The 18,351-nt window shown below is 43.0% G+C and overlaps 1 protein-coding gene across 1 annotated transcript in view; it reads left to right on the top strand.

The window, feature by feature from the left end:
* Nucleotides 1–18,351, top strand: part of hydin (HYDIN axonemal central pair apparatus protein) — a 977,428-nt gene that overhangs the window by 579,874 nt on the left and 379,203 nt on the right. The window contains exon 38 of the mRNA XM_063066586.1: nucleotides 17,103–17,291. Coding sequence (XP_062922656.1) covers nucleotides 17,103–17,291 — 189 coding nt within the window. The remainder of the gene's footprint in view (nucleotides 1–17,102; nucleotides 17,292–18,351) is intronic.

The following is an 18,351-nucleotide window of genomic DNA, read 5'->3' as shown; positions in this document are numbered from 1 at the left end:
AATAACAGGTTCCTGATCTCCCAATCTACCTCATTGTGGTTCTTGCATTTTATTTGTTTACCTGCACTACATTTTCTCTGTAGCTGCAACACTATATTGTGCATTTTGTAGTCTTTTTACTACCTTGATGTTCTTATGTATGGAATGACCTGCCTGGATGACATGCAATGCAAAAGCTTTTCGCTAAATGGTGTATAAACCAATACCATAAAATGCCAAGGGATGTTGTGCTGTTCTAAAGGCATGGTACAGATGCAGGAGGGTGTTGGTAGTGTTGTGATACTGAGACAGATCAATTGTTTCATATTCCCCATCACGTTTCTTCCTATCTTAGCTTGAGTTCACTTGTTCCTTCTACGTTTATCCATAATATAGCTAACACCTGCCAGTATGTTAACATCCAACCCCTCTCAACTCCATCCAACTGGGCTCTCTGTTTTCTCTGTGCACAAATAGTAGGTCAGTTCCCCTCCAGCATGGCACTTTCAATTCAGCCCAATGCAATACTATATTGAACAACTTCTCCTTTGGCTGCATTCAAATCTGCAAAGTGAACCACTTGAGGACGGGGGAAAACTGCCTCGTCATAAAGTATGTGGAGCATTCTTTATTTCAGAGTTCAAAGTAGAGTTATCATAAAATTAAATATGTCACCATATACAACCCTTGAGATTCATTGTCTTGCGAGCATGCACTGTAACTCCAAGAAACACAATAGAATCAAAGGAAACACGAGGAAATCTGCAGATGTTGGAATTTCATACACAAAAAACGCTGGTGAACGCAGCAGGCCAGGCAGCATCTACAGAAAGAGGTACAGTCGACATTTCAGACCAAGACCATCCATCAGGACTAACTGAAAGAAGAGATAGTAAGAGATTTGAAAGTGGGAAGGGAAGGGGCAGATCCAAAATGATAAGAGAAGACAGGAGGGGGAGGGATGGAGCTAAGAGCTGGACAGGTGATTGGCAAAAGGGATATGAGGCTGGAGAAGGGAGATGATCATGGGACCTAGGGAGAAAGAAAGGGGGAGGGGGGAAGCCCAGAGGATGGGAAAGGAGTACAGTGAGAGGGACAGGGAGAAAAAGGGGAGAGAGAAAAAAAAAGTTAATAATAAATAAATAAATAAATAAATAAATAATGGATGGGGTACGAGGGGGAGGTGGGGCATTAACAGAAGTTAGAGAAGTCAGTGCTCATTCCATCAGGTTGCAGCCTACCCAGATGGAATATAAGGTGTTGTTCCTCCAACCTGAGTGTGGCTTCATCCTTACAGTAGAGGAGGCCGTGGATAAACATGTCAGAATGGGAATGGGACGTGGAATTAAAATGTGTGGCCGCTGGGAGATCCTGCTTTCTCTGGCGGACAGAGTGTAGGTGTTCAGCGAAACGGTCTCCCAGTCTGCGTCGGGTCTCGCCAAGACGGGAAGAGGCTTCCTGCGACCGTTGAGTCTCATAGTAACGGAGTAAGTTACAGTTTTTTGGTATTTAGTACAAACAGTAGCGTTAGAAGTATGCATCTAGGATTAGTGTTGTGCTTGGAGTGCCAGATGTGGGGACCCTGGGAGACTCCCAGCCTCCCCAAGGATTACATCTGCACCAGGTGCACTGAGGTGAGGCTCCTGAAGGACCGTGTTAAGGAGCTGGAGATGGAAATTGATGACCTTTGGCTAATTAGGGAAAGTGAGGAGGTGATAGATACTACCTATAGAGAGGTAGTGGATAGCACCCCTGTGACAGTCCCCCTCAGAAATCGATATATCGTTTTGGATACTGTCGAAGAGGCAGACCTGACAGAGGAGGACCACAGTGATCGAGACTCTGGCATTCTGCCCAGTGCCGAAATCAAGAGAGCAAGAAGAAATGCGGTAGTTATAGGGGATTCCATCGTAAGGGGGACGGACAAGAGATTCTGCGAGCCGGACAAGGATATCCGGATGGTGAGTTGCCTCCCTGGTGCCAAGGTATGGGATGTCTCAGATTGAGTCCAGAGTATTCTGAGGAGAGAGGGCGAGCAGCCGGAAGTCTTGGTACATGCTGGTACCAATGACATAGACAGAAAAAGAGAGGAGGTTCTGAAGAAAGATTACTGGGAGCTAGGAAGAAAATTGAAAAGCCGGACCTCCAGAGTAATAATATCAGGATTGCTGCCTGAGCTGCACGTTAGTGATGGTAAGAATAGCAGAATTAAGCAGATGAATGTGTGGCTAAGTAACTGGTGCAGGGGGCAGGGCTTCAAATTCTTGAATCATTGGGATCTATTTTGGGGAAGGTACGACTTATACAAAAAAGATGGATTACACCTGAACACAAAAGGTACTAATATCCTGGCGGGATTGTTTAATATAGCTGTTAGGGAGGGTTTAAACTAAGTTGGCAAGGGGAAGGAAACCAAGGTGTTAGGGTCGAGGAAGAGGAAAATAGAAATAAGTCAAAAATACTGTGCAGCAAAGATGGCAAGAAGGACAGGCCGGTGAATATACAGGATAATTTGCTGCAAAATAGAAATATAGCAAAATCGGCAACAGATACTGATCTAAATGTACAGTACTTAAATGCATGCAGTGTTAGAAATAAAGAGGATGGCCTTGCTGCATAGCTGCAGGTTAAAAGATATGACATTATGGCCATCATTGAGTCATGGCTAAATGATGGATGTGACTGGGAGTTGAATATCCAAGAATACACAGTGTATAGGAAAGATAGGAAGGTAGGTAAAGGGGGTGGCGTGGCCCTGATGGTAAGTAACGATATCAAATCAATAGAAAGAAGGGACATAGGATCAGAAGAGGTAGAATCCTTGTGGGTAGAATTAAGAAATGGCAAGGGTAAAAAGACATTGATAGCAGTTATATACAGGCCTACAAACAGCAGCCGGGATGTTGACTACAAGTTGCAGCGGAAATAGAAAAAACGTGTCAGAAGGAAAATGTCAAGATAATTATGGGGGATTTTAATATGAAAGTGGATTGGGAAAGTCGGGAAGGTAATGGATCTCAGGAGAGGGAGTTTGTAGAATGCCTACAGGATGGCTTTTTGGAGCAACTTGTCCAGAAGCCCACCAGGGGACTGGCTGTTTTGGATTGGGTGCTGTGTAACAAACCTGAGGCGATTAGGGAGCTGGAGGTAAAGGAACCCCTTGGAAGTAGAGATCATAATATGATTGAGTTCAGTTTCAAATTTGAAAAGGAGAAGCTGGTATCAGGTGTATCGATATTTCTGTGGAACAGGGGAAATTACAGTGGTAGGAGAGAGGAACTGGCCCAAGTCGATTGAAAAAGTAAGCTAAATGGAGGGACGGCAGAGCAGAATTGGATGAAATTCCTACAAGAAATAAGGAAAATGCAGGAAAAATATATTCTAAGAAAAAAGAAAATCATGAATGGAAAAATGGCACAAATGTGGCTAACGAGAGAGGTTAAGGCAAAAATAAAAGCAAAAGAAACGGTGTACAAGGAAGCAAAAATTAGTGGGAAAAATGAGGACTGGAAGACTTCTAAAAACTTACAGAAGGAAACTAAGAAAGTCATTAGGAAAGAAAAGATGAATTATGAAAGGAAGTTGGCGATTAACATAAAAAAGGATACTAAGAGTTTTTTTAAATATATGAAGAGTAAAAGAGTGACAAGGGTAGATACAAGACCGATTGAAAATGATGCTGGAGAAATTATAATGGATAACAAAGAGATGGCGGAGGAACTGAATGAGTATTTTGCATCAGTCTTCACAGTGAAAGACATGAGCAATATGCCTGATAGCCAGAGGTATCAGGGAATAGAATTAGGTACAGTCAAGATAACTAGAGAGAAAGTGCTTGGGAAGCTAAATGGACTAAGAATAGATAAGTCACCCAGTCTGGATGAGGTGCATCCAAGGGTTCTGAAGGAGGTGGCTTTGGAGATTGTGGAAATGATCTTCCAGGAATCAATAGACTCTGGCATGGTTCCGGAGGACTGGAAGGTCACAAATGTATTTCCGTTATTTAAGAAAGGAAGGAGGCAGCAAAAAGAAAATTACAGACCTATTAGTCTGACATCAGTAGTTGGAAAGATATTGGAGTCAATCCTCAAGGACAAGGTTATGAAATACTTCGAGGTGCTTGACAAGATAGGCCGAAGCCAGCATGGTTTCATGAAGGGAAGATTCTGTCTCACCAACTTATTGGAATTTTTTGAGGTAATCTCGAATAAGATTGACAAAGGAGAGGCTGTGGATGTTGTGTATTTGGATTTTCAAAAGGCCTTCGATAAGTTGCCGCATATGAGGCTGCTTAATAAGATGAGAGCCCATGGAATTATAGGAAAGATATGGAAATGGGTGGAGCATTGGCTGATAGGCAGAAAGCAAAGGGTGGGAATAAAGGGATCCTATTCTGATTGGTTGCCGGTTACTAGTGGTGTTCCGCAGGGGTCGGTGTTGGGGCCACTTCTTTTTACGATGTATATCGATGGTTTGGATTATGGATTAAATGGTTTTGTGGCTAAATTTGCGGATGACACCAAGATAGGTGGAGGAGCAGGAAATGTTGAAGAAACGGAAAGGTTGCAGAGAGACTTAGTCAGTTTAGGAGAGTGGGCAAAGAAATGGCAGATGAGATACAACGTTGACAAATGTACGGTTGTATATTTCGGAAGAAGAAATAATCGGGCAGATTATTATTTAGATGGGGAGAAAATTCAAAAATAGGAAGTGCAAAGGGACTTGGGGGTCCTCGTGCAGGATACCCTAAAGGTTAACCACCAAGTTGGATCGGCGGTAAGGAAAGCGAATGCTACGTTGGCATTCATTTCAAGAGGAATAGTGTAAGGGGGTGTTGATGAGACTCTATGAGGCATTAGTGAGACCTCATTTGGAATACTGCGTGCAGTTTTGGGCCCCCTAACTTAGAAAGGATGTACTGATGTTGGAGAGAGTTCAGAGAAGATTTACGAGGATGATTCCTGGAATGCAGGGGCTAACATATGAGGAGCATTTGTCGGCTCTTGGATTGTATTCATTAGAGTATAGAAGAATGAGAGGGGATCTCATAGAAACATTTCGAATGTTGAAAGGGTTGGACAGAGTAGATGTGGAAAGGTTGTTTCCCTTGGTGGGTGAGTCCAGCACAAGAGACCATAGTCTTAGAATTAGAGGGTACCCAGTTAAAACAGAGATGAGGAGAAATTTTTTATCCAGAGGGTCGCGGATTTGTGGAATTCATTGCCACATATGGCTATGGAGGCCCGATCACTGAGGGTGTTTAAGGAGGAGATTGACAGGTATCTAATTAGTCAGGGTATCAAGGGGTATGGGGAAAAAGCCGGAAATTGGAATTAGATGGGTGAATAGTTTAGCTCATGAGGGAGCTGTGGAGCAGACTCGATGGGCCGAACGGCCTACTTCTGCTCCTTTGTCTTGTAAATATATAGAAGGCCACATTGGGAGCACCGGACGCAGTATATCACCCCAGCCGACTCACAGGGGTGAAGTGTCACCTCACCTGGAAGGACTTTCTGGGGCCCTGAATGTGGTGAGGAAGGAAGTATAATGGCTTGTGTCGCACTTGTTCTGCTTACAAGGATAAGTGCCGGGAGGGAGATCAGTGGGGAGGGATGGGGGGTGACCAATTTACAAGGGAGTCGCGTAGGGAGCGATCCCTGCAGAAAGCAGAGGGAGGGGAGGGAAAGATGTGCTTAGTGGTGGGATCCCATTGGAGGTGGCGGAAGTTACGGAGAATAATATGTTGGACCAGAGGCTGGTGGGGTGGTAGGTGAGGACAAGGGGAACCCTATTCCTAGTGGGGTCATGGGAGGATGGGGTGAGAGCAGATGTGCGTGAAATGGGAGAGATGCGTTTGAGAGCAGAGTTGATGGTGGAGGAAGGGAAGCCCCTTTCTTTAAAAAAGGAGGACATCTCCTTCGTCCTGGAATGAAAAGCCTCATCTTGAGGGCAGATGCGGTGGAGACGGAGGAATTGCGAGAATGGGATGGCATTTTTGCAAGAGACAGGGTGGGAAGAGGAATAGTCCAGATAGCTGTGAGAGTCAGTAGGCTTATAGTAGACATCAGTAGATAAGCTGTCTCCAGAGATAGAGAGAGAAAGATCAAGAAAGGGGAAGGAGGTGTTGGAAATGGACCAGGTAAACTTGAGGGCAGGGTGAAAGTTGGAGGCAAAGTTAATGAAGTCACCGAGCTCAGCATGCATGCAGGAAGCAGCGCCAATGCAGTCGTCAATGTAGCGAAGGAAAAATGGGGGACAGATACCAATATAGGCTTGCAATATGGATTGTTTCACAAAGCCAACAAAAAGGCAGGCATAGCTGGGACCCATATAGGTGCCCATGGCTACACCTTTAGTTTGGAGGAAGTAGGAGGAGCCAAAGGAGAAATTATTAATAGTAAGGACTAATTCCGCTAGACGGAGCAGAGTGGTGGTAGAGGGGAACTGGTTAGGTCTGGAATCCAAAAAGAAGTGGAGAGCTTTGAGACCTTCCTGGTGGGGGATGGAGGTATATAGGGACTGGACATCCATGGTGAAAATAAAGCGGTGGGGGCCAGGGAACTTAAAATCATCAAAAAAATTCAGAGCGTGAGAAGTGTCACGAACATAGGTAGGAAGGGATTGAACAAGGGGGGATAAAACAGTGTCGAGGTATGCAGAAATGAGTTCGGTGGGGCAGGAGCAAGCTGAGACAATAGGTCTGCCAGGATAGGCAGGTTTGTGGATCTTGGGTAGGAGGTAGAAACGGGAAGTGCAAGGTGTGGGAACTATAAGGTTGGTAGCAGTGGATGGGAGATCTCCTGAGCAGATAAAGTTGGTGATGGTGTGGGAGACAATGGCCTGGTGCTCCTTAGTGGGGTCACGATCGAGGGGTAAATAAGAGGAGATATCCGCGAGTTGTCGCTGTGCCTCGGCAAGGTAGAGGTCAGTACACCAGACTACAACAGCAGCCCCCCTTATCGGCGGGTTTTATAGTAAGGTTAGGATTAGTGCGGAGGGAGTGGCGAGCAGAGCGTTCGGAAGGAGTAAGGTTGGAATGGGGACAAGGTGCGGTGAAATCGAGACAATTGATGTCCTGTTGGCAGTTAGCAATAAAGAGATCCAGAGCAGGCAGAAGACCAGAGCGGGGTGTCCATGAAGAGAAGGAAGGCTGAAGATGGGAGAAGGGGTCATTGGTGGGGGTGGGAGAGCCCTTGCTGAAGAAGTAGGCTCGGAGACGGAGCCTGCGGAAGAAGATTTCCGCGTCATGGCGAACGCGGAACTCGCTGAGGTGTGGGCGAAGGGGGACAAAGGTAAAGCCCTTACTGAGGACAGAGCGCTCTGCCTCAGAGAGTTGAAGGTCGGAGGGGATGGTAAAGATCCGGCACGGATGAGAGCTGGGATCCGAGGAAAGAGGGGGAGGGGGAGGGAGGCTGGTAGTGTCAATGGAGAGCGGAGGGTTGGTGTGAGAAGAAGAAGGAGCCTCCGAGGGCCCAGGAGTAGATGATGGAATGTGAGGGAGACGGGGTTGCAGTGTGGTGGTGGGGCAAGGGGAGACGGGAGTCACAATACCAGCACGTGGAATCAATGGAAGATCACACCCAACAGGACGGACAAAGACCCAGTGTACAAAAGACAACAAACTGTGCAAATACAAATGGAAAAATAATGCTAATAATAATAATAATAACAATAAATAAGCAATAAATATCGAGAACATGAGATGAAGAGTCCTTAGGTTGTGGGAACAGTTCAATGAGGAGGAGAGTAAAGTTATCCCTTCTGGTTCAAGAGCTTGATGGTTGAGGAGTAATAGCTATTCTTGAACCTGATTGTATTGGTCCTGAAACTGCTGTACCTTCTTCCTGATGGCAGCAGTGAGAATAGAACATGGCCTGGGTGGTCTTTGATGATGGATGCTGCTTTCCTGTGACATTTCCATGTAGATGTGCTCTGTGGTGGCGAGGGCTTTACCCATGATGGACTGGGCTGTATCCAATAGGTCATTGGTATTCTGTTCAATGTCAATATAGCCTACATAACAAATCTGTAGAAGTTTGTCAAAGTTTCAGATGTTATGCTGAATCTTCACAAACTTCTAAGAAAGTAGAGGCACTGCAATGCTTCTTTCTTAATTGCACTTATGTGCTAGGCCCAGGACAGATCCTTTGACATGACAACACCGGGTAATTTAAAATTGCTTACCCTCTTTGTTGTGTATTTAATATTTAATATTTGAGTAATAGATTAATCTTGTATATAATAATAATAATACAGTTTCATTAAGCATTCTTTGTTGTTTAAATAACTAATCACTGGTTATAAGTAAAAGTATGTGCATGACATATGTCATCACGCCACCATATCCTTCGTGGGTGCCTCACTAAAAGTAAAAACGACATTAAATGTACATGAGTTATCTCCTGGCTCCCTGGTTTTCTTTTTATTTGTTTTTTTTAATTATGTTTTGGAGTTACAAAACAGAACAGTGATAATGATGTATTTTTAAAATGAACCTGAGATGACCCATTGAAGCATAGGGGGACATTTGAGCTTAAAAAAAAAGCCAGCATGCTTTCTTCGGAAGAGAGAAATAGTTGAGTTTTTTAAAAAGGCAGAAATATATGAGTTCACGGGTTCATAAACAGTGAGACCCTGGTAATAATAATCATAAGTAAAAAAAGCAGAAACTGCTTGCTATGTTAGAGAGATAGATGTGTTTGATTGCACAAGAGATAATTGTAATATGTATAGTGAGTGAATTGAGCAATACTTTAAAGCAAATTGAATAGCGAATGAGAAATAATCGGTTTTGTTGAGTTCATTGGGTGGAAAAGCATGCAGTTTGCTTAGAAGTATGACTACTTCAACCAAACCAGCTGAAATGACCTTTGCTGATTTAGCTAAAGTAATGCAGGAACATTTAGAACCAAAACCATTGTTTACTGCAGAATGCCTTAGGTTTCATAAGCAGAATCAAAAGGAAGGAGAACTTATGTGGCCTAATTGAAGAGATTGTTTAAACATTGTTAGTTCAGTGATGGGCTTAATTATGCAGTTCCTAAAGTTGTCATAGCCGGGTGTGGTAGTGGGGATAAGCTTCCATTACCTATGAAGTGCTCCAAATGGCATGTATCTCCAACAGCCTCTAACAACCAAGTCTATCTCTTGGCCTTCATGTGTGGCTTAGCTACTAGGCCCAGCGGAACTGTTTCTACTAACAAGAGAAGGGGCAAAGGCTGGTCCTGGACTTATTTCCTGGCATAATTTACATATTACTATTTAACTGTTTATGGTTTTATTACTATTCAAATTCCAGACACTTGATGATGCAGTAATCATATTGGAGCAACAGGAGGAAATTCTCCAGAGATGTTTTGTATAACAGAGTGTTGTCCTTTGACTAGGTCTTTATTCTTTGGAGCATAGAAGGTTGAGGGGGGCTTGATAGAAGTGTTTAAAATTATGAGGGGAATAGATAGAGTTGACGTGGATAGGCTTTTTCCATTGAGAGTGGGGAAGATTCAAGCAAGAGGACATGAGTTGAGAGTTAAAGGACAAAAGTTTAGGGATAACATGAGGGGGAACTTTACTCAGAGAGTGGTAGCTGTGTGGAACGAGCTTCCAGCAGAAGTGGTTGAGGCAGGTACGATGTTATCGTTTAAAGTTAAGATGGATAGCCATATGGACAGGAAAGGAATGGAGGGTTATGGGCTGAGTGCAGGTCGGTGGGACTAGGTGAGAGTAAGAGTTTGGCACGGACTAGAAGGGCCGGGATGGCCTGTTTCCGTGCTGTAATTGTTATATGGTTATATGTTAATTATTTATGGTGCAACTGTAATGAAAACCAATTTCCCCCGGGATCAATAAAGTATGACTATGACTACTATGACTAAAGGCCGACCACTGGCGCCCAAAACCAGTTGCTCCAGGCAGGTTGGGCTCGTCAGCCTTGGATGGCAGCCTACCTAGGAGAAGGAAAACTCTTATTTTAGACCTCCACTGCTTTGCAGCCGTACCCATTCATGAGAAAGGCTTTGGGAGTAACCCCCAAGGAAGAAATCCAGAGGTGTGGTCCCTAATGCAGTTTGATGTTGTTTACAACTTCACTCTGGCAACCTCTGCAATGACCCTGGTGCCAAGCTGTATCGGTGCCTGCCCATCCCTTGGACCACATCAGTGACATGGAGAGGGGGAGCATGCATGGGCAACAGCCGGCTGAAATCTTCCCGCCCCGGAGTGGACACAGTCCACCAGATGTGCAAACCTATGATCCCTTGGGACTGATGGCTGCTGATGATTAATTATGCACTGAGGTCATTCAAAAATAGCTTCTAACTAAAGCACAATTTACAATTAAAAGAGCAATTAAAATTGCTACATCAATGGAAACAGCAGAGAGAGTCAATTGAGTTGCAGTCAGTAATGAAACAGTGTAAACAAAATTGCTACGTCTAAACAGAAACCAGCCTCGTTGAGCAAATTGTTTTACCATTGTGGCAGGGCTTCACCTTCACCAGACCAATGTAGATTTAAAGGTGAAACTTGCAGAAAATGCAACAAAGTAGGACGTGTATAAAGAACATATCAGGCAGACAAAAATAAATGGACTGCACAGGGAAGAGAATAAAATAAATGTCAAGATGCAGTTTCAAAAAGAGCACTAATGGTCATGCTGTTAATGAAAATTCTGATAATTGTGAGAATGACACAGAACTGAATAGTCTTGAAGATTTACACTGTGAAAATTAACAATAGACCAGCGATATGACTTACACCAGAAGTAAATGGCAAATTAACTAAAATGGAATTGAACTGGCTCGGATGTTTCAGTCATTCCGCAAAATGAGTTTGAACAGCAGTTCAAAGATACTAAAGTAAAGCCTGCAGATATTCAGTGAAAGAGCTTACATTGGAGAAAAGGCAATTCCTCTGGCAATGGCATTTGTTACAGAGAAGTACAACAACTAATCATTGTGAGTTCTTGAGTAGCTGAGAGAAAGACAGCTTGATTGAAGATCCATCCACTATTGGCACGCCACGTGCCACGTGCCACGTGCCCTGTAATAGAGTCAGCTGAAAGTGAATTAAGGAAGGTACTGTATGATGTCACAGTAGTGTTCAGGGATGGCATTGGAACACTCAAAAATATCAAGGGTAAAACAGTGTTAAATGAAAATGAAACACCCAGGTTTTGCAAAGCCTGTCTGGTTCGTTCTCCCATCCATGATAAAGAAGCCAGTGAGGGAGATCGCATGGAGACCGCAGGAATTCTTTCCAAGGTACACTGCAACCCATGGGCAATGCCAGGGAGGGAGATCGCATGGAGACTGCAGGAATTCTTTCCAAGGTACACTGCAACCCATGGGCAATGCCAGTGTTCCTAGTAGCCAAGAAGAATGGGTCTGTCGGGATCTGTGATGATCTTAAGGTCTCCATTAACCCAGTACTGAAATCCTGGCCCTCAACCCATGGTAGGGGATATCTTTACAAGGTATTCCTGAAGGGAAACAGTTCAAAGTGGACTTAGCTGAGGCCTACCTACAGATGGAGATGGAAGAAAAGTCTAAAATATTTCTCACCATACACACTCACAAGGGGCATGGTCACTATAAAATGCTTGTTTTTGGAGTGGTCTCTACATTTGCACTCTGGCAGAAATCTATGTACCAGGTGCTGCAAGGCTGCCTCGGCACTCTGTGTTACCAGTAAAAATCATTGTTACCAGTAAAGATGACAAGAAATATCTTCGAAATCTCAAGACTGTCTTAAAAGGATTAGAAGATTATGGGCTCAAAGCACGATGCAGCAAGTGTGAATTCTTTAAAGCCAAGCATCATTTACTGTGGTCACACCATCAATGCACAAGGTTACACAAGTGTGCTGAGGAAGTTCATGCAATGGTGGATGCCCCAAGGAAAAAGGGTCTGTCACAGTTGCGGTCCATTTTAGGATTTGTCATTATTATATCAGGTTCCTGCCAAACCTGGCTACTGTGTTCCACCCTTTAAAGCATTATTATGGACCGGGAAGAAATGGCAATAGATAAAGCAATGTGAGGTTGCTTTCCAAAAAGTACAGGAAATGGTGTCGTCAGACACTGTACTTGCACATTGTTTCACATTGTCTAGTGAAGCTTGCCTGTGATGTCTCACGTTATGGTATATCATACATTATATCACATGTTATGAGTGATGGAAGTGAACAGCCCTTAGCTTTTGCATCATATTCCCTAAATGGTGCAGAGAAAAATTATGTACAGATTGACAGAGAGGCCTTGAATCCATTTTGGGGTGTAAACTATTTCAACCATTACTTCCATGGAAGAGAGTTTACTCTCATTACTGGCCAAAGAAATGGCAAATGGAATACAGTATCAAAGTTCAAGGTTATATATTCGTATAAAATTGCTCATTTGCCAAAATCAACAGGCTCGCTTTGACCCGAGAGACGACCCGCCATCATGGAAATCGAGACGCGACAGCCCGAAGCATTCGCACATCCAGCTTCAGCAGCGACACCTACTGGAGCAAAAGGGTGGTGCAGCTCTATTTCGAGGGGTCACATTCAGCTAATCACCATCAGCATGTGTAGGATTGGGACAGATCTTACTGCCACCCATCAATAAGAGATAATTAAATTTTATTGTAGTGATGTACTTCGAGACACCCATAAAACCCTTTGCTGCAGTCAAAAGACAGCGGTGACTGTATCATGTCCATTTAGGAGAGCACCAACCACATCATCAAGAATAATCAGCATCATCTGGTGTTACTGCTTCGTACCTTCTATCCAGCATTAGGGTAAAAAAAAATGGTCAGCCTAATTATGCCGCGCAGAAAGGGAAGGGGGACATTATGGTCAAGGGATGACGCCAAACATCGTCGGGAAGTGGCAAGGAGAGGGAGACAACAAGAATCGGATGAGACCAGGGCCGCACGACTCCAGGATCAAAGAGTCAGGACAAAAAAAAAGAGAAATGAAGAGACGGGGGATGAAAGGACTGCACGTCTCCAGAATGACAACGAGAGGCGCAAGGGTGGCAGATAAACCAGAAATGATGCCATCAAAAGTGTCCTTCATTAAACGAGGAGGAGCTATATTTGCTTTGCTATGTGTCGTTCTTCTTTAATAAACTGAGGTTTTCTACTTCCGTTTCCAAAGCAAAGCGATACCAATAGTATTCAGGAAAATTTAATGTTCATTCTGGTCACATCAGACTGCACTACCCTTCTCTCAAAGGGTGCCCTAACAGGTCATCCCGTTGTCTAGTTTAAAGCTAACTCTCATCCAGTCTTTGCTCACCTGTGGATTCTACCATCCTCAACCAGTTTCTCCTCGTCTTCAGTCACTTTGTTGTGTTGATTATCTGTTCTCTCTTGTTTTGTGGCTCCTCATAGCTTGTTATTTTGCAGTTTATTATTAAAGTGAATTGCTCTCCACCAAATTGTCTTTACTGCTCTGTGTTTGGGTCAAGCCTCCTCTATATTTCTTGATAATGTGGTGACATTGGAGAGGGTCTAGAGAGGTTTACAGGAATGATTCAAGGTACATTTATTATCAAAGAATGTACAAATTATATGCCAGGAGATTTGTTTGCTTACAGGAATGTAAGGACTAATGTATGAGGAGCCTATGGCTCTGGGCTTATACTCACTGGAGTTTAGAAGCATGAGGTGGGGGGGGGGGGTCTCACTGAAACCTATTGAAAGCCCTAGACAAGGTGGACCTGGAGAGGATGTTCCTTAAAGTGGGTAGTGTTGGACCAGAGAGCACAACTTCAGAATACAAGGATGTCCCTTTAGAACAGAGATGAGGAGGAATTTCTTAAGCCAAAGTGTGGTGAATCTGTGAAATTCATCACTATAGATGGCTGTGGAAGTCAATTCATTTAAAAATACTTGAAGCAGAGGCTGATAGTTACTTAATTACTAAGGCTGTCAAAGGTTATGAGTGGAATGACCTAATTTTGTTGTTATGTGTTCTGATCTTTAATTTAGAAGCTGATCTCATAGCGGTCTCAAGTGCTTTGGGAGGACCAAATGTAGAAAATGTAATTGATGTGCATTAAATGTCTGCATAGCCTGCAAGCCTCTCTCTGAGGATTACTTTAAACCCCCGCCTTATTATGAACATTTCTAACTACTAGCATCTGCTGAGAAGAATCATTTGCTTCCGTCCCTCTCATTTACCTTCCATCAGCCTCTTTAACATTTATCCCTCCTGTCCTTTCACAGGTGTTGTTGATTATGTTCTGTATTCCTTCCTCAGCATTATAAATCGCTATTACCTGCAATATTAAGAATGAAAAGAGGAAGTGTTGGACATCATTATCAGGCCAGGCACGATCTGTGCAGAGAGGGACAGATTTAACCTTTCAGGTCAATATTCTGAAGAAGGATCATTGACCTGAAGTATTAACTATTTTTTTTCCATAAATGCTGCCTCAGCTGTTAAGTGTATCCAGCACTTGCAGTTTTTGTAATTTTTTATGAACTGCAACATTTTTCAGTTCTGACAAAAAGTCTTTCACCTGAAACATTAACTCTTGTTTCTCCCTTTCTCGAGTTGCTCCCAGAACTTCTCCCTCCAATTGTTTTACTTTCATCCTGCTCTGTTGCTACTTCTGAAAAAAAATCATAAGCAAACCTTGATTGCTTATATCAAAATCACTACATAGAGCACAGAATATAAGACAGCACTGCACAGGAACGGGCTGTTTGGCCCACCACGATGCCAATCTAATTAATCTTATCTGTCTGCAAATGATCTGTATATCTCTCAATTTCCTGCCTGTTCATGTGTCTATTTAAATGTCATTTAAACATATCTCCCTCCTCCACACTCTTGGCAGTACACTCCAGGCACCTACACTCTCCATTGTAAAATAAAAGCCTCGTATTGTCTTTGAACAGCCTGTGCTGTCATCTAAACTTATGTATGTAATATACACTCTTGGCAGTACACTCCAGGCACCTACACTCTCCATTGTAAAATAAAAGCCTCGTATTGTCTTTGAACAGCCCTGTGCTGTCGTCTAAACTTATGTATGTAATATTTACAGTTCACTTCAGCTCACGTTCAGGAAACAATGAAGAAATGGACCATAGGAAACTGAGTACAGAAACAGGCTTTTCAGCCCATGATATCTATGCCAACCTTGATGCCCCATTGAAATAAAGCTATGTAATACCCTGGTTGAGATTTCTACTGCTATGCTGTGAGTGAGGTGGTTTATATTAGCAGTTTTCTGTAAAAGCAGTGTGCCATGCTGGAAAGTGTGTTCTGGTTTGGCTAAAGGTAACGAGCCACGTTGTCCAACCTAGGAATGTGTGTCAGCCAGTCAGTATTGTCAGGTGTGAGCGACGTTCCAGAGAGCTGTGGGAAAGTTTTTTTTTCTTTTTATATAACTGTATGTTAAAGTTGAAAACTTGATAACTATACAGTACTTTTTTAATTTTAATGCTGGTGTACAATCTGTCATTTCTGGGCTACCGATGTATGAGCAGTATTTACACACATTCGCTCAATTAGAGGTTCCTTTAATCGGAACATCAGAACGTTCCTGTTTGTTGAACCTCAAATCATACCGACCCTAGATGTATATTGTTTATGAAAGAGGCTTCTCACCACTGAGTTCTGTGGCTGTTAGTAGAATTAGGTAACAAGCTAAGTGAGCATATGAGCCTGGGGAGAGAGTTACAGCAATTTACCTGCACATAATCCATATCTCTCTGTTCCTGCGTGTATATGTACCTGTGTAAATATCTTTCAAACACAGCTATAGAGTATACCTCCACCACCACAATCTGTATGTTCCAATTGTCCTCCACTCGATGTAAAAAAAACTAGCTTGCACGTGACCTTTAAGCTTACTGCTTCTTATTTTAAAAATATATCCTCTAAGTTTGACACTTCTACCCTGGGTAAAAGACTGACTATATGCCCTGTCTAAGCCTCTCATAATTTTATCAACCTCTGTTTGGTCTCCTCTCAGCCACTGACACTCAGAGAAAGCAATCCAAGTGTGTCTGATCTCTCCTTCCAGCTAATCCAGGCTGCATCCTGATCAACCTCTTCTGCACTTTCTTCAAAGCCCCCACATCCTTTCTATAATGGTGTGACCAGAGCTCCACCAAAGTTTTATATAGTGCAATGTGACGTGCTGACTCTTACTCAATGCCCTAATGGATAAAGGCAAGCATACCATACTCCTTCTTTGCCAACCCACCTACTTCTTTTCCTCCTTTTGACACTTTCAGGAAGCTATGGGTTTGGGCCCCAAGATCCTTTTGTACATCCATTTGCCGTTTATTGTGTCCTTCCTCCTTTATCTCCTGACATTTTACCTCGTAAAATGCAATGCCTCACACTTGCTCAGATTAAACGCCATTTGTGATTTCTTCACCCATATCCGAATTGATCTGCGGTATCATTTGTCAAACTTCTTCGCTATCTGCAGCTTCACCAATTTTTGTATCATCCGGAACCTTTCGAAGCAGCTCATGTACATTTACACCACCAACAACAGAAGTCAAAGCACTGATCCCTCACTCCTACCTGCCTTGCTAGAGTAATAGAGCCGCAGAGCACTGTAACACAGAAAATGGCCCTCAGCCCATTCAGACTGTGCCAAACTCTTCAGCCTAATCACACTGTCCTGCACATGGAGCGCAGCATTCCATAATCGAGTTACAGAGCTTTGCAGCACAATTGGAGAAATTGAGGCTCTAGTTTTGTTGATATTCAGGCCCTTTAATATGTCGGTGGGGGTGGAACTATACAAGGTCCTTCCAATATTCAACAGTCCTATTGGTTTATGTACTGATGGTTACAGCCAGCAAGAACAGTTCAGGGCACACTCTGACAGGTTGGTAATCTTTACGGAAGGTATGTGAAGATAAACATTAGCAACGGGAACCCACCTGAGTTACACAGGAGAAGTGGACCAGCTTGACTGAAAGTTTGGTGCTATTTGGAAAGTTTGATTTTATAGGTCAGAGTTATCAGTTCTTGGATACTGATACTTTCCAAGGGAAAACAAGTAAAATCTGGTTGGTTTTTATTGAAATGCCATAATGAACTGCTATTTAATTTTGAATTACAGATTGAGTACAAGATGTGACAATGTGATTTCCCAACAGATGTACAAGGAAGTGAAATTGAAGAGAAGCTATCTGAGCAGTCTGATAAGCCAGAATGGCAGGTTACTTTAGACAACATCAAACAACGAAGCGAAAGTGAAATATCCTCAAGGCCAACAGCTGCCTCACCTCTGGAGGACAAAAAGGAGCCTGAAATGGAAGCAACTGAGAAAGCTCAAAAGGCCAAAGGTACAGAGAAATCTTCTGTCATTAAAACAAATCTGTCATTCAACAGTATTCATTAATATTTATGGATCATATGTGCCACGTTTATAAAGTTGGGACTTTCTTTGTTCCCTGAGATTGTTTGAGTTAGGGAAGTGAGGGGGAAGAAGAGGTGAGCAGTCATGATAGGGGATTCATTGGTTAGGGGAACAGGCATGAAGTTCTCACTCTTCAAAGTAAATTTATTATCAAATTATGTATCTGTCACCATATACAACCCTGAGATTGATTTTCTTGTGTGCATTAACAGTAGATACAGAGATACAATAGAATTAATGAAAAACTACATGCAAACACAAGCTACCGATGTGCAAAAGAAGATAAAATTCACAAATACAAAAAGCAAATAGTAATAATAAAAATAAAAAAAAATAACAAATAATATTGAGAACATGAGTTGTCGAGTCCTTGAAGGAGGGTACCTAGGTTATGGAATCAATTCAGTGTTGAGGTAAGTGAAGTTGGTTGAAGGGTAATAACCATTCCTGAACAGCTGCTCTACCTCGTTCTGGCAACTGTGAGAAGAGGACACGGCCTGGATGGTGGGGTCTTTGATGATGGATGCTGCTTTCTTGTGCTTTTGTAAATGAGAACGAGATTTTCAGATCATATGTGATCTCCCAGTTACCAGGGTTAGGGAGATCTCGAATTGAGTCCGTGGCATTCCTAAATGTGAGGGAGAGCAGCCAGAGGTCATGGTACATATTCTTACCAATGGCATAGGGAGGTCCTGCAAAGTGAACTCAGGGAGTTAGACACTAAATTAAAGGACTGGCCTTCAGGGCAGTGATCTCTGGATTACTACCCATGTCATGTGCTATTAAGGCCAAAAATAGAATGATAATAACATGGCTGAGGACATGGTGCAGGAGGGAGGACTTTGATGATTGGGCTCTCTTCCAAGGAAAGTGAAACCTATATAGAAGGAAAGGTTTGCACCTGAACTTGAGGAAAACCAATATCATTGCAGGAAGGTTTGCTAATTCTGTTCTGGGGGTGGAGGAGGTTTAAACTAGAGTTGCAG

This window comes from Mobula hypostoma, chromosome 14 (assembly GCF_963921235.1).
Source record: "Mobula hypostoma chromosome 14, sMobHyp1.1, whole genome shotgun sequence".
NCBI classification, from domain to species: domain Eukaryota; kingdom Metazoa; phylum Chordata; class Chondrichthyes; order Myliobatiformes; family Myliobatidae; genus Mobula; species Mobula hypostoma.
Note: the sequence above shows the minus strand (reverse complement) of the source record. Positions and strands in the feature narration are given on the sequence as shown.